The following is a 17,423-nucleotide window of genomic DNA, read 5'->3' as shown; positions in this document are numbered from 1 at the left end:
CCTAATTATTTGAACACTTACTTGTTTATTTTTATAATAGTGTGGGGAAACACCCCTCACCCTACTTAAAAAATTATATGGGAAGAGTAACCCAGATTGAGATGCTTCACTGATCATTTGACTCTTAGAGGATCCACCCAAATGAAGGTCTTCCTCCATGAGCCTAATTACTATCCATCCATCCATTTTCCAACCCGCTGAATCTGAACACAGGGTCACGGGGGTCTGCTGGAGCCAATCCCAGCCAACACAGGGCACAAGGCAGGAACCAATCCTGGGCAGGGTGCCAACCCACCGCAGCCTAATTACTATCTTGCTGTTATTCTTTTCATGCTGATAAACTCCAGGGGCCCCTTTACTGAGACATGACTGCGGTGTGGTAAGTCTCCTAAAAGTACAGTGTCACTGGCAAAGGAAAAAAGGTAACACTAAAATACCTGGTTGATGGCTCTGCCCTCCTTCTTGTCTGAAATAGGTGCCTCCCTGTAAATACTTGCTATCACACTTATGTCGTAGCATTTACAAAACATCGTTCTTTTTTTTATAAGGACTATAACTCAAATCTGTTTGACAACACTTCTGAAATCATCACAAATTCAAAATACACCCTGTGCTATTGCCCATCTTATCTTGCTCCATCATTTAAGGAACAAGATATGATATGAAGGATTCAAAAGTTTACTTGAAAACAGTGACAGAGAAACTACAGAAGAACGGCAAACTATGTCACATAGGCATAGTATCCATTCATCCATCCATTATCCAACACGCTATATCCTAACTACAGGGTCATGAGGGTCTGCTGGAGCCAAACCCAGCCAACACAGGGCGCAAGGCAGGAAACAAACCCTGGGCAGGGCGCAAGCTCACCGCAGGCATAGTATCTTTTTGTAAATGTAAATTATTATTTTCTGTACATACATACTCAAGTATGTGCACATAATTTACATTTTTCAGAAAGGGCTGTTAGTCTAGTGCAGGCCACAAGACTATTGCTTAGAAATTATTACAGAAACACACTGCATATAAACTGCAATCACATCCATCACTGCAAAATAATGACATCAAAGCAAGTGAAAAGTTTTTATATCAAACTATTATGTCTTATTTTTCTTATCACAGATTTCTTGGTAAATCAATAAATCTTACATTTGAGATTATTTAGCTTATTTAAAGAAATCTACTCAAGTCAGTTTTGCTTACCCCATTGGCATATTGTGTTGGTAAATAAGGCAAAAATTATTTCTATAGTTACATTTAAATCACTTAAATATAATATGTATGAGCAGCTACAGAGAAACCCATGCAGACATGGAAGAGAAAGTGTTAAATGTTATGCAAAAAATGATTAACCATAAGATTTGAACCCAATGATGTTGAATCTTAGAAGCAGAAGAGCTGACCACTGTGCCACAAAGCTTCACAATGTATGGCTTTATATTAATTATATTCTATTTATAAATTTATGCATCGCTGTTAGTTTATAAATGGGAAGCATGACACATACCAAAGAGTTTAGTTGAATTGATATAAAATGTTAATTTTGTTCAATCATCCATTAGCTTAAACATTCAGTCCAGTTTTAGTTATGTGTGCAGCCAGAGCTCATCCAGGAGCACTGAATGCAAGTCAGCCCTGGATGTAGCACTACTCACACATGCACACCACACTCACTCATACAGGGCCTGATTATAATCACTAATTATCCTAGCACCCAAACATGTTTAGAATCAAGAGGCAAAAAAGAAGAAACCATTTTTGTGCTAGAGTGTTCATATCAAAAAAATTATAAAAAAAAAAACAAAACTGCAATATACATTTCCAATTTTAAAAAATTCCAGACTTGGAACACCTTCATAAACTGGGGCTTTAAAAAATAAACTCGCTTGTGATTTTCTTCTAATTTTATATTAATTCAATTAAACATTTACTGGAAAAACATATTAAATGTAAACCACTCATACATAAAGAAATAAAGTAAAAAGCAACCACAGGAATCAGAAGATCCTTGGGTACCCTCAGCATTGCTGCATCTCCAGCATTTCAATTAAAAGTAATCTTAGAAGAAATTTCAGTTCAGGGGCTGGGGTTATTGTTCAAGCCCTGCCCCTTCTCATGTCGGGAGGCTGTAGGAGTATAAAACATATAGGTGATATCCAGTCAAGCATTAAGGAAGTGGAAAGTCGGAGTGGTCCTAACACATGAGTTAAAGCAGGCCCCTTGAGCAAAGATGTTGTCTCGGTAAGTGAAAAAAATACATTGTCTTTTAAACACAGATGTTACAGGATTAAAAGATCTGGCAGCCAGTCAAACACTTCTTAAAAGGCTTGTACTTACTTTGCTTAGAATAACTTATGGGTTCTATAGGAGATTTATTTGGATCTAAAATGTTTAGTTGGAGAGATAAATTTATTGCACTCATATATAAATACTATGAATATATTTCTGTACATAGCAGATGCATTTCATAATATATAATAAGCTGTTTGAATTAAGTGGACGGGTGGAAGATTCCAAAGAACCTTTCCACATTATGACAATTATATACTTCAACAGTGCTATTTTAAGTGTATTTACTTATATAAACATGTGTCATATGGCTCAGTGTTTATCCCTGCTGTTGCATAGCTCCAAAGACTTAGTTCAATTTCAATCTCCATTCTAAAGACATGCAGCTTTAGTTAACTGGTGACTCATAATTGGACTGGTGTCAGTGAAGGAGAACTGGCATCCCATCCAGGGTTAGTTCCATCAACTCCAAACAATTGACAGAATTAGAAATAAGTGTCTGAACATGTATTTAACATAATGTGTTTTAAATGTTACAGTTCAAATACAATTTGAACTTCATGGCAGGGTTATTATTAAGGTAACAAGTTATTGTGGAGAAAAAATTCTTGATGTGCTGACGACTAGTTCAAATTAATTAACCGGAAGGAATAATAATTTGATATTGATATGAAACAACAAACAAATAGCAAGGCATCTTGAACATGATTGTTTCTATACCAAATTAAAGATGAAGAATTTTTACTATAGTAACATTCAATTTTTCATTACTGTGAGATCAAAATTTCTGTATATTATAAAATATGTCCAAAGAATACTAAAATGATAAAAAGGATGGCAAAATCTATTCTGGCCTAAATGTATTACATATTTGGCTGACACCTTTAACCAAGGTAGCTTACAACATTTGAGATACAACTGGATACATTTCTTTTGTTTTTCCAATTGAAGCACAGGCGAGTGCAGTGACTTACCCATGGTCACTTAGCGTCAGTAGCAGGATTTGAAACCACTACCTCAGGGTTTGAAGTCCAAAGCCTTAAGCATTACACCACACTGCTTTACAAAATAAAAGTTTACCCAATGGCCTTGTGTGATTTGTACAGGTATGATCAAGGTCAACATCTTTTTGACAACATTTGAGGGGAAGAACCATCAAACTTGATGTGATCTTCAGTCTCAGGGAAACCAAATATGATCAATGCAGAGAAGTGTGTTTCTTTTAAATTTAGCCAACATTTCTACACAGACATGCCTTTAACTAAAACATTTTGTATTTAAATCATTAATTCCTTTCCTAATACATTTTAATACAGTATGTGTTGTATGTATAATGCATTTAATAAGAAATACTGTGGCCACTGCTGCCATTTAACACAGATAAAGTAACTCATTTTCTTTAGTCATTCTTTAATAATAAATTGTTTGTTATGACTGCTGTGGCCTGGTGCCCTGCCCAAGGTTTGTTTCCTGCCTTGTGCCCTGTGTTGGCTGGGATTGGCTCCAGCAAACCCCAGTGACCCTGTAGTTAGGATATAGCGGGTTGGATAATGAATGGATTGATGTTTGTTATGACAGTGTTCTTTGTTCATGCTTTTTAAAAATTTTCTTACAAAGCTTTCATTTAGGAAGAACATATACATGTATAAAACAATAAAATAATGTTTGATATTTCATAATGAAAAAGCTGGTGTCATCTGCCCATATGTTTATGTCATAAAGTATATAAAATATATTATAATTTCAAAGGAATAAGAAGTTTAGTGAATATTATATCTGTACATTAAACACTCATCTTTACCAAAATCCTTAAAAATATAAGTAAATCCAAATGGTTATCACAGTATATACACTAAGCTCTTAGAAGCAGAAAAATCACAACAGGCTTACATTGATTTTGAATTAAATTTAATGGCAAGGGCTGACTGGAGAGAAAATCAAAAACTAATGGGATACCCCAGGGCCAAAACTGCACCAAACCTAAGAAGCAGTAGCATAATGCTTGCATTGTTCATGTAATGTTTTAAATAAGAAACTGGTCAACAGGGCTGTGAGTGAGTGACTTGGCATTTTGTGGTATAAAGCACAAGGGTGCTGACTCCATATGTGACCCCGAGAAAGTCTCTTAATGGTCCAGTGTTTTAATGGAAAAATAACTGGAAATAACTGGAAATATACAGATGTTCCTTCATTCTAAAGTACTTTATGGTAATGTCCACTACAAAAATAAGTGTTTTTATGCTGATATATGAAATATAAATAATTCATTTTTCTAAAAGGCCTAATCTTAGTCTGGGTGGTATGGCAGTGCACCAGTTAGCTCTCTTAGTCTTGTTTAGCTCACAGTGCAGTCAGAATTTTGCACATTGTACGGAGTCTTACTTTTTCCCCTCAGGGACTCAGCTATCTTCCTACATTCTAAAGAGGCACACGTTAGATGGGATGGTAAAACTAAGCTGGCCTAGTATGTGTAAGTGTGCCCCAGTGCTGCTGGCATTATGCCTAGTTTCGCTAAAATAATTTATGGATCCCTCTGAAAAACGAGGTTCAGAAAACGAATTAACCAATACAGTATTCATTTCGTAAATGTTCCCATCCAAACATCAATTTTCAAGATTTCTTAATCCCATTCTAGGGTGTTTGGTTAGTCAAGGGTATATCATGTTTCATAGAGAGAAATGTTTTAATGCATTCGCTTCTTTCAATTGACTGTTAGCAGCTGGATACATTTTAGCCATGAGTTTAGCACAGTTTAAAAAGATATTTCATTGCAGAAAATGTTTCCTCAAAAGAAAAAAATATATATATGAGAATAATACAAACATCAATACATAAATTAAATATAATTATTCTATTTATGGTCTATCACTGATTTGTGACAGAGGGAAAAGCAGAATGAGATATTTTATATATAAAAGCACATTTTTGCATTTTGCATCTATATAGCACATTACAAGGTCACTAGTGGCAGACCCTATCAAGGCAGCATCAGACAGGAGACAACCTTCTGTGGATGCTGGACCTCCACACACACTCAACAGATCAATTCTAAGGGGACAATTAAACCTAGAATGCATGAAAAGAACATCAAGCAGCTGGAATAAACTCCCATGGTCAACTACCTAGACTGCCTATTACACTGCAAAAACATGCATTTAAATTGGCACTTTTTTTCTTTAAAAGTAACACATGTAGTCTATTCCTCAGTAACAGTAATGCTTTCTTTAACCAGCTCAAATGCATTGATAAAGTAGATCTAGCCGAATTGTTTCAACTTAATGATGAATCACATACTTAAGCACTGGAAAGGTGCTATATAAATTAAATTTATTATTATTATTATTATTACTTGAAGATACCAGTAACAGGCATTTAAGACTGAAGCCAGGAAGCACTTCTTTACTCAAAAAGTAGTGGCAATCTAGAATGAACTGCCTAGAAATGTAGATGCAGTACAAACCTTGACAACCTTTAAGAAGTATCTGGATGAGATATTGGTACAGCTTAGATATTAGATAAATAAGTGAGCTTGGTGGACTTAATGCTCTCCTCTTGTTTGTAAAATTTGTTATGGTCTTAAATAGCTCCCATTAGACACCCTTCTAAAACTCAGCAATATCTTATCTTGTCTTTTGATGTATTTTGTACAATAGAAATATTATATGAAACCTACTAGATTTTTGGTAAAAACTTAATTTATGACCATTCTATTGAATTTAAATTAGTTCTTATTAAGGTCAGGCTAATTTGTTAAGAACAATATTTCCCTATGGGCAGGATGGTGGTTAAAGCTACTTCCTAAAACCTACAAATCCCGAAGTCTGAATTCCAGCTCATTCACTATATGTATGGAGTTTACACACTCTCCTTGTGTCTGTGTGGCTTTTTTTATATAAGACCTCTGAAGTCTTACTCTTTTCCAACACTTATTGGCAGTACTAGGGTGTTCTATCATGTTAGGTATAATGGATGTAGTGAGAAGTCAAGAAAAATGACACCTTTTATTGGCTAACTAAAAAGATAGTTTTACAATATGCAAGCTTTCGAGGCAACTCAGGCCCCTTCTTCAGGCAAGATGTAATCAGGGATAATTTATGTATTTTGTCTACTGTGGTGCAGCCAAGAAAGGCATTGGCTCCCCACAACCCTCAACTGGATAACGGGGTTAGAAAACTGAAAGATTAAGAGAGAGCGAGAGGAGAGGTTGGGAGCATGCGTTGATTACAGTGCATCGCCGCACCCACCACCCAGATTGAGATCCAAGTGCAGCCGTGCAATGGGTGACACCTCATCACCACACTGAACAGTGTGAGTTTTTTTTACAGTGGCTGGAGTGCCAATCCTGCCACCAACCCCCAAGTTTTCCCTGCAAGTTGGAGGACCTGCTTGTAATGCTGGATGCAGATTAACGTCATACCCAGAACGGAGAAATTGCAGAATGTGTTTAATAAATGGATGGAAGAACAGACAATTCCTTACTTACCCAAACCACTGTTGTACACAAGGGTGGTTCTCATGAACTCACTATAACTATAACGTCATCAAATGTTCAACATTAATATTTTGGCTATGTATTCATTTTTTATTGTTGGTATACTTCTAAATAGTTTACCAGAAGTGCAATGACAAAAACAGGAAATTGAACTGAAATGTCATTACCTTATAATGCAGTTGTAATAGATATGGTATTATAGACATAATTAAATACTACAAACATCAGAGTGTGGCCTGATAAAGTCAGAGCAAATAAAGATAAGTGAATAAACAGTATCCAATAAATGCATAATACCAAACTAAATTAGATAATTTCACATCCATTAAGAGGAAGTTGAAATCTGGCTTTAATCAGGAAGTTGTAATGGAGGCATGGCTACATCTTACCAGTAGAGTGATTGAGGAGAAAGCTTTAGGGGGGAAATCACTGAACTGATGAACGAATTTGGTTTTCATTTTTCTAAACCAATATTGGATTTGATAAACCTTAATACTAAAACCGCTTATTGTGTTTCTAGAAATCTAATAATATTTCCCATCCTGGCATATCTGGTGGTTACAGTTGCTGCTGCTCCTGTGGAAGGTAAGGACAGATCGTATTTAATATATTCATTGAGTGGGCCAAGTATTAATGATTTGGTCAGAGTTGTGGTCTCACAGTTCCCAGACCCGGGTTCAAATTCCTGTCTGATTACATTTTACACATTTTTCTCTACATTCATTTGGGTTATCTCAAGGTACATCTGTATCCTCTCACTTCTCAAAGATGTATATGCTAAGGTGACCTTGACTTGGCCCAGCATGACTGAGTGTGGCCCTGCAATGGCTTACCATTATCCTTCTCTTTGATGGACTAAGTAGTTTAGAGCAGGGGTGGGCAAATTCATTCCTGGAGGGCCGCAGTGGCTGCGGGTTTTTGTTCCAACCCAGTTGCTTAATTAGAAAACAATCCTTGCCAATAATTACATTTCATGGCTTGTTAGTGCTTTAACTCTGCTATGTCAAGTCATTCTCATATCCTAGATTTTTTTTCCATTCTAAGGATATCATCCAAATACTTTGAAGTGTAAAACGGATGGGTAATTCTCAATCCTTCACTTTTTTCTCTTCTCTTTCCTTCCAAGTATTTAATTAAACCAAATAATGCACGATAAATACACACAGGTGTAAAGGGTAACAAGCAAAATGGATAACTGCTGGTTTCTTTTGTCATTTGCATCTTATTGCTAATAAGGAGCAATTAAAAACCAAGAATGCAGCTGTTTAAGACTTAAATAAGCAATAAGGGTTCATAATCTTAACGAGGGAGATAACTAAAATGAAGCAGAAGTGTTTCTAGAGCAATAAGTGCTTCTTATTAAGCAATTGGGTTGGAACAAAAAACTGCAGCCACTGCGGCCCTCCAGGAATGAATTTGCCCACCCCTGGTTTAGAGCAACAAAGGGATGGATTTTTAATTCGTAAATCTAGCCTACAAAAAAGTGCTATTTTGTTTCCAGAAAAAAAAAACCATGCAAATTCTTCGATTGATTCAGTTATCAATATAGTATGTTCTATATAGCACCTCTCTAGAGTGAACCTCACTACACATAGCTTTACATGTACATAGCTCTACTAAACTTTATTAATATGTTTTTGGTATTACACCACAGGTAGATGAAGTAACTCATTTAGCGGTGGGCACTAACCCTGACAACCTTGAATTTTTTCACCTGGCCATACCATCTACCTAAAATGACAGTATTCCAAGCATAAAAGTAGCAGAAGAAAAGAAAGGATGGCATTAAAAAAAGTATTAGGTCAATTAAAGATCAACTGGACTTCTAGAAATCAACCCAGGGTAGAACACTGGTGTACACACTGTCTTCAACTTCGCAAACTATAACAAACAAATCAGTAAAGGGACAAATCTCTTTTGAGACACCATATATTAAATGCACACTGGGCATACATGTAGAGGGGTATAATATACAATATTTGGTTAGAATTCTGTATTTTGCAGTTGTGTTTCATTTGCAGTGTTTTTTCTTTATTTTACTTTATACTTCGCATTCTATGTTGAGGATGAGTATATTACTGTCTATCAACCTGCACTGACCAATTTATATCTAACGATGAAAGCTGGTTGCTGAGTCACCAGGATTTTGACAGTGACAAGAAAACAAAAAACTGAAGAACCAGCATATGGAGCAAAAACCCCAAAAGACCATTTCACAGGATAATATTGAGGCAACAAAAAACTTGCACGGTCAGTGCCGGAAAAGAAAACAAAAAGGCAAACTAAACAACTTAAATAAATAAAGGAACAAAAAGGTACTCAAAACATAATAATGCAAATGCACAGAAAAAAAATTGCTTCCAAATTTCTAAAATTTCTAGAATTTCAATCAGAAACCATTGTAAAAGATACAAAATGCAGTTTTTAAAAGAAAACATAGTTTCAGTCAAAACAAAAGTTTGTTTATAGAATCGATCCAATACCGAGATATCAGAAACCATGTGCCTCCATCTTTCATAGGTGGTACATTTAGAGACATTTAAAAGAGATGGTGTTTCAGGTAGGTTGCCCTGTTTATTGCTGATATGGGAAAAGGAGTTAATTGGCAAGAAACAGTGCTTTGAAGTAACACCAGTTCCACCCATCCACATACTGATAAACAGACGTCACTCTTCACAAAAGTGGTCAAATCAGGTTTAATGATAACTAAATATGTAAATCTGTCAAATTCTGACTTTATCATTAACTTGCCTAGTAGTTATAATGAAAGTAAAAAGAAAATAAGTGAAACCTCCCAAGTATTCCCAGAATTACAGTGAGTAACAACCATAGGATTTTTAGCTCTTTAAATCATGTGAAGTGCAAACAGTTTCTCTGTGAGAATGCAAAAAGGGAAAGAACACGTTGATGGGTAGATATAGTTAGTTTACCATGATGTTAATTCAGTTACACTCCCATTAAGGAGGACAGTCATTAAAGAAACATCTATACAGCTTTCCCTTAAAGCACAATGTTTGTGTGCAAGGTAATTTGTTTTCCAAATTTTTAGCGTGAAGTGAGAACAATACATTTATATTGTACTGGAGTGTTTTCTCCACAGCTGCCTTATAGGCCTTTCTAAAAACATTGAACTGTTTGTCTGATCGTGTTGATTTTAAGAAAATCAATAAAAGGATTCCCAGGTTCATTTCCCTGTGTCTGATCACTTTCTGACTTACAAATACTTGTGCATGGGTGTAGAAAATTCTTAAAATTCTTAAAATGCACTCTACTAAACTTTCAAGAATTTGTTAATTTCTGAATTTACAATATATTGTACATTTGTAAAATAAGTCACTGTAACAAAAATCATATTAGCAGTTTTTAAATCACAGAGAAGAATTACTTTCTTTGTTTAGCCCAGTTGTCTAAATGTAGAATCAAGGAGAACAACAGCCTACCCTATCAACCCCAGGTGCAAGGCAGAAGCCATTGCTAGATGAGGTGCCAGTCCACTTCATGGCACACTCAGTCACAAGGCCATGCTCACTCATACTGGCCAGTTAAAGTTACACTACAACATGTTATTTGAATGGGGTGTACTCCCTATTACATGACACAACAATTATAAATTACATGTAAATGTCTCTTCAGTCAAAACAGCTCAGAGACTTGTTATTAGAACTGGTAATACAGATCAACCTTGTACTGCAGATTGATAAAAAAAACAGCAGAAAAATAGTAATTAACTTTATGGTTAATGATGACTTGTTACTTGCAGATAAAGAAACAGAAGAGGTTGAAAATGATGATACAGATGATGCAGATGATGAAATTTCTGAGGAGGACAGAGACGGTAAGAATCAAAACATGCTGGCCATGCCACTGTCAGATCTACAGAGGGAGAAATGGAAGATAACACAGTGGAACTGAAATGCTGAAAATACCAGCTTAATTTACTTAAGTGAAGCAGGAAAACCTGCTCTATAAATACTGACAAGTGTAAAAAAAACAATTTTTCATAAAATGTATTAATTACCTTTGTAACAATTTAAAATAAATGCCTGAAATTAACCAGCCTTTGCAATGGCAGTTTGCACTACAGCTCCTTATGTGGGTGAAGTTTCCTTGCAATGGACAGGTTCATGGTTTGTGCTTTATGATATCCCCTCATACCCCCAACCTTCAGCAACCCTTATCTGGATTAAGTGAATATGAGAATGCTAGGTTATGATCAACATGCTTCTGCCTGGGTCCTGATGAAAACTATATTCAATGAACACATCCTGTCTCATTTACACAGAGGCAACATGGTCTCACTCTTTCTGCAGTAATTTGGGATCATGAGGTGCAACCTAACACGACTAGAGTTTAATTAATGGACTCCTTTAAGTTTCTGTTTAAAAAGGGCAATATTGCCTCACTTTTCTTTAACTGCCACTATGTGCTGCCTCCTAATGGCTACACTGTGTTCCAGCATCCAGAGAAGTCTAAACAACTTTTATCTGTCTTCACAGGGGTTTAGTTATACCACCATTTTCCTCATTGAATGCCGTTTAGTGTCCAGAGTAGATAGTACTCTTTTCATCTTTCCTCTTTCTCTGTCTCTCACATACTGGTGCTGCTGCCTACTGGTTTTCTGGACACGGCTGCCTAGCACAGGTACAGGGTGTCCAACATTATACCTCACACTGCCTTGTGTTCTGGTGACAACCCATCAGAAAGATAATGCTTTGCTTTATATTATAATGAATTCAATACTTGCATAGCAAAATAAAATTTAAAATATATTAAAAAAAAATTACAGCTAATACTAGAATATAACATAATTGTTTTAATTTGAAGGACATTCATTTTTTAACCATGTAATATCAAAATGAAGTTAAATACCTTAATATCTATATATATTTCTATGAATCTATTTATATATCTACATCTCTGTATTTATATAAACAGTACCATAATCATTTTTATTTGTCTCAAATAAGGTTCTTTCAGGTAATGAAAACAGAAGTTCTGAGGTTCACTTCTCATACTCACTAATCAGGGTACCAGAGACTGATAACATCTTGCATATTGATTAGCAAATGCAATTTGCCATGAATTTCAATGTACATGTGCCAATAATACTTAAAAAGTATCTAAGTTGAAATCAACTAAATAAGAACTCATTCACTACATTTTGTAGTATACTATAATATGTGACACATCTTTTGGCATTTTCTTTCAACATAACATTCCATTTCCAAGTCAGTATAATACAGGTTCCACTCATTGGAGCTAGAGCCTCTCCCAGCAGCACTGGGCACAAAGAAGGAACCAACCCACATACACATGGGGAGAAAGTGCAACCACCACCTAGACCACACGACTAGATGAAAAATTCTAACCCAGTATGCTAGATCCATGAGACTAAACTGCTAACCACTATGCTGCCATTTTCTTATGTTTTTTTTCCAGGTGTAGTGATTCCACAGTGGCCAACTACATCATCAAAAGAAAAGGGTAAGAAAATGCTTACATTGCTAATAAAAATACTACTTCAATCATTTACTAGGAAACATTTGTGAACAGTAAACTGGGTGACCTGCATTACAAGTTATCAAAACAACAACTAAGAAAATTGTCGATGTTAGGCTTATTATCGTGATAGGTATTAGGTCATTTATTACCACTTTTTATTTTATATTGTACCTTACATAGTAATATTTTAAAAGCACACAAGTAAGCAAAATTATAACTCGGCTGACTTAAGTGACTTACCTACAGTTAATGTTAGAAGCAATGGAGGCTAAATTTAATTCTACCATCTAGAAGGTTTAAGTCTGTGAGCTGTATGCAGTGTGTCCCAACATGCATTTAAAGATGTACAATGTGTTAAAGTCATGGGCCTAAAATACACAAGAAACTAAAAGTAATACAATACATAAACAGGACTATGACCATTCTGCATTAACTGCTAATCAAACTAAATTTGGATAATTCATCATAAATCAGCAAAGTGTGTCCGTGTGTTACCACGGACTGTTTTTGACTAAATGAGCTACCATACTCAATTTAAATCCAAGATTCTGTGGAGTATGTATGAAATGAACTTGAAAGATCATGCTGTTCTTGAGAGTCATTCAGGAAGTTTAATTTACATTATACTTCCATCAACTTCCATTCATTTTAATAGTGTTAAAAGTTCTTCCTCATTCTTCTGAACTCTGTTTAAAAATATCTTAGCTTTTGAAAAAATATTTGCATGTCTTCGTTGCACAAAATTTTATGCTAGTCTTGTTTGGCATTCAACAACATTCAGCCAAATGGGTGATCTTTTACTACTGCCACAAATGGACAATATGCATTTGTAAAATAATAGGGTGCTAATTTTATTTTCAAAGTTCTTATCTGCTGAAGCACTTGTCTGAGAGTGGGGGTGATACCCTTGAGACTTTCCTTAAGCAAAATAATGGATTCTGCTGTTTTACCATTACAGGAAAGTCATAAGGTGCAATCTTTGAGATTTCATAAAAATCCATACACACACCACTGTTGGATAGATTTCAAAGTGTAAAGAAGACAAAGCAAAAAATTATAAAGTGGCATAAGATGCTGCTTTTCTCCACAGTCAAATGGCTCCTCACTGTTGGTTTTGCAAAGCATCAGTGACTCAGTTATCTGCAACATGATTAAATCTGTCTGTTTAAGGTCCTGAAAGTATGCCAGGGAGTGTATCTGAACAAGTTCAGGGTAAGTTAAATCACTTTAAATTTTATATTGTACTTGCACTATTAGCATTATTATGTGCATTTTGTTAGAGGGAGGGGAATTATACATTCTCCCCACTACTATATTTTTTTTTCCTGATCTCAGGTTTGCATTACCACAAACCAAAGACGTGTGTTATTTTAAAGAAGTACTTCACCCAAAAATTATACTTTTTATATGTTACTTTCCCCATACTTTAAAGTAGTGGGTGAGAAAAAAATTGGAGAGAATAAGTTCATGACGTAATCGAAGCCAACAGTGACCAATACTTTGCAATGGCCAACAATGTGAAGTACTTCCATGGAAAAAAGAAGAAAAATCTCACGTTATTCAGGTCACATAATCCACATGTCGGTTATCAAGACACATGTTCAAAATAAGCAAAATACTGTACATGCTTATCAGCTTAAATATTATCAACTAGTTACTTCCAGAAAAATTAGTGCACATCACAAGCACAAAACTAAATCTGTATGGGACTGACTTATTGAGCAGAAGACAGGATTCTTGACCAACGAATGAGAGAAAGAGGCAGGTCTTTAATTCAAAAAGTCAATTCCAAGAGGCTTCAGATTAGTATTCAAGATGTGCACAATCAATAGCATATTATCAACACATAGGTCGTCCAAGATTAAAATGGCATTATTCTTGATCTTGTTTAAAAGTGACAACAATTACGTGCAACTTAGGGCAATATCTTACTTTATTATGCTTTCTTGTTTTCTATTATGCTTATTTTTCTTCACCTACTACTTTGAATATTATTATTATTAATAATAATAATAATAATATCATTTTTGTGGTGAAGCCTTAGCATTAGTATCAGAAAACTGTGACATCATCCATTCTCAAACGTGAATGCTTAGGTGTAGGATGCCTAGAAGTAATTTGAAGATACTTGATAAATAAGGGCCAAGGTATGGGATTTGAACCCAGGTCATTGGATTAACTGGACATTTTTAATTTTCCATTAACACCACATATCAGAACATTAAAACAATTATGTCTATACAAGACCATACAGCCAACCATGATTACCAATCCTATTCACATAGATTCTCCAAAACAATGTTGAGTTGAATTCTGAAGCTTCCTAAAGTCCTGCTCTCCACTGCACTACTTGGTAATTTATTCCATGTGTCTCTGGTTCTTTGTGTGAAGAAAAACTTTCTAACATTTGTGGGAAATCTGCCATTAAGAAGTTTCTAACCGTGTCCTCGTGTATTGCTCTATTAATGTTCAGACAATAGTTTACAAGCAAGTTTATTTTTTAGGTGCTGGAAGTAAGCAAGAAATTATAGCAGGCATCAGTCCTGGTGGTAAGTGAGACTTAAGCCTTACTGTTTATAACAATCACATTTTGTCTATTCCTGCAATATAATTTTAAAGAAAACATTTTAATCCAAAGTAAAAAAACGGCACCATCAACACAATATATTGTAATCCTAAAAAGCACAAATGTTAAGATTAAATAGCAATTTATTAATACATTCTTTCAAAAGTTTGGTGTTAATCAAAAATAATGAGCTTTGTTTATCTATGCAAATGCTATAAAAAACACACGTCTCTTATTCAATCACAATCTCATGCTTATTTTTCTAATTACAATGCTTGGCAATTGTATTGTGTCATTGCTTGGCAATGCCAACTACTCTGCGGTCACTCGATTCAACCTTAACTGCATATATACTATATTTAAGCAGAAACCTTACACCCACTTTGAGTTAGTTTTTAATTTTTCCTGACTTTTATGTTATACTTTCCTGCTCTTTTTCATACTCAATTTTGGGTTTTGAAGTATGTGGATTCAAATTTTGTATATATACATAAAAGTGTATATATATATTGTACATATAAACTGTGTATATATATATATATATATACAGTACTGTGCAAAAGACTGTTTTAGGCAGGTGTGAAAATATGCTATAAACAAAGAATGCTTTTAGAAATATAAATAATGATTGTTTATTGTTATCAATTTACAAAATGCAAAGTGAGCAAACAAAAGAAAAATCTAAATCAAATCAATATTTGGTGTTACAACCTTTTGCCTTCAAACCAGCATCGATTCTTACAGGTACACTGGCACAAAGTCAGGGATTTTGTAGGATTATAGTCAGGTGTATGATCAACCAATTATACCAAACAGGTGCTAATTATCATCAATGTCACACGTAGGTTGAAACACAGTCATTAACTGAAACAGAAACAGCTGTGTAGGAGGCTTAAAACTCTGCTGCCAAGGTGAGGTTGTGGAAGACAGTTTCATGTCATGGCAAGATTGAGCACAGCAACAAGACACAAGGTAGTTACACTGCATCAGCAAGGTCTCTCCCAGACAAAGATTTCAAAGTAGACTGGGGTTTCAAGATGTGCTGTTCAAGCTCTTTTGAAGAAACGGGCAACGTTGAGGATCGTAGATGCAGTGGTCGGCCAAGGAAACTTAGTGCAGCAGATGAAAGACACATCAAGCTGATTACCCTTTGAAACTGGAAGATGTCCAGCAGTGCCATCAGCTCAGAACTGGCAGAAATCAGTGGGATCCAGGTACACCCATTTACTGTCCGGAGAAGTCTGGCCAGAAGTGGTCTTCATGGAAGAGTTGCAGCCATACCTCCGAAGTGGAAACAAGGCCAAGCGACTCAAGTATGCACGAAAACATAGGAACTGGGGTGCAGAAAAATGGCAGCAGGTGCTCTGGACTGATGAGTCAAAATTTGAAATATTTGGCTGTAGCAGAAGGCAGTTTGTTTGTCGAAGGGCTGGAAAGCGGTACAATAATGAGTGTCTGCAGGAAACAGTGAAGCATGGTGGAGGTTCCTTGAACGTTTGGGGCTGCATTTCTGCAAATGGAGTTGGAGATTTGGTCAGGATTAATGGTGTTCTCAATGCTGAGAAACACAGGCAGATACTTATCCATCATGCAATACCATCAGGGAGGCGTATGATTGGCCCCAAATTTATTCTGCAGCAGGACAACGACCCCAAACATACAGCCAAAGTCATTAAGAAAAATCTTCAGCGTAAAAAAGAACAAGAAGTCCTGGAAGTGATGGTATGGCCCCCACAGAGCCCTGATCTCAACATCAGTGAGTGTGTCTGGGATTACATGAACAGACAGAAGTATGTGAGGAAGTCTACATCCACAGAAGATCTGTGGTTAGTTCTACAAGATGTTTGGAACAACCTACCAGCTGAGTTCCTTCAAAAACTGTGTGCAAGTGTACCTAGAAGAACTGATGCTGTTTTGAAGGCAAAGGGTAGTCACACCAAATATTGATTTGATTTTGATTTCTCTTTTGTTCATTCACTGCATTTTGTTGATTGATAAAAATAAATGATTAACACTTCCATTTTTGAAAGCATTCTTTGTTTACTACATTTTTTCACACCTGCCTAAAACTTTTGCACAGTACTGTATATATAAATATACTGTGTGTGTGTGTGTGTATATATATGTATATGTATATGTATATATATATGTATATATATATATATATATATATATATATATATATATATATATATATATATATATATATATATAGTATAATGCATTTAACATAGTTTAAAAAATGTTGTTTGTTTTTTCGACACCATTTTATGGAGATCTGGAACTTTTTGCTTGACCGATATGGTGTGGATAAATTCTTGACAGCATACATACTTTATACTTTCTCATTTGGATAATGTTTCCTGTAAAGCAAAATTTAGGCTTTGTATGTTAACTTCCATTTAGGGTTATTGTTTTGGGTTTTGGGCTAGATCGTATTTATTTTCCAGCCTCAAATTTTGCTGAGAATTTCAGTTAGCACCCACTCATTCTCTGGCCTTTTATTACTTACTAGACATTAAGCCTGTTACAATAACGCGCGCTAGAACAGTAGTGCATAAGTTTTTTTGTCAA

At 35.4% G+C, this 17,423-nt stretch overlaps 1 protein-coding gene across 1 annotated transcript; it reads left to right on the top strand.

Moving 5' to 3' along the window:
- The first annotated feature begins 2,184 nt into the window (after positions 1 to 2,184).
- On the top strand, positions 2,185 to 13,759 carry si:ch211-80h18.1 (uncharacterized protein LOC555593 homolog). Its single transcript, XM_051936134.1, has 6 exons — positions 2,185 to 2,241; positions 7,302 to 7,366; positions 10,542 to 10,616; positions 12,221 to 12,265; positions 13,454 to 13,495; positions 13,716 to 13,759. The coding sequence occupies exons 1-6, from the start codon at positions 2,231 to 2,233 to the stop codon at positions 13,757 to 13,759; spliced, it is 282 nt and encodes a 93-aa protein (XP_051792094.1). The 5' UTR covers positions 2,185 to 2,230.
- Positions 13,760 to 17,423: the final 3,664 nt, after the last annotated feature.

This window comes from Erpetoichthys calabaricus, chromosome 13 (genome assembly GCF_900747795.2).
Source record: "Erpetoichthys calabaricus chromosome 13, fErpCal1.3, whole genome shotgun sequence".
NCBI classification, from domain to species: domain Eukaryota; kingdom Metazoa; phylum Chordata; class Cladistia; order Polypteriformes; family Polypteridae; genus Erpetoichthys; species Erpetoichthys calabaricus.
Note: the sequence above shows the minus strand (reverse complement) of the source record. Positions and strands in the feature narration are given on the sequence as shown.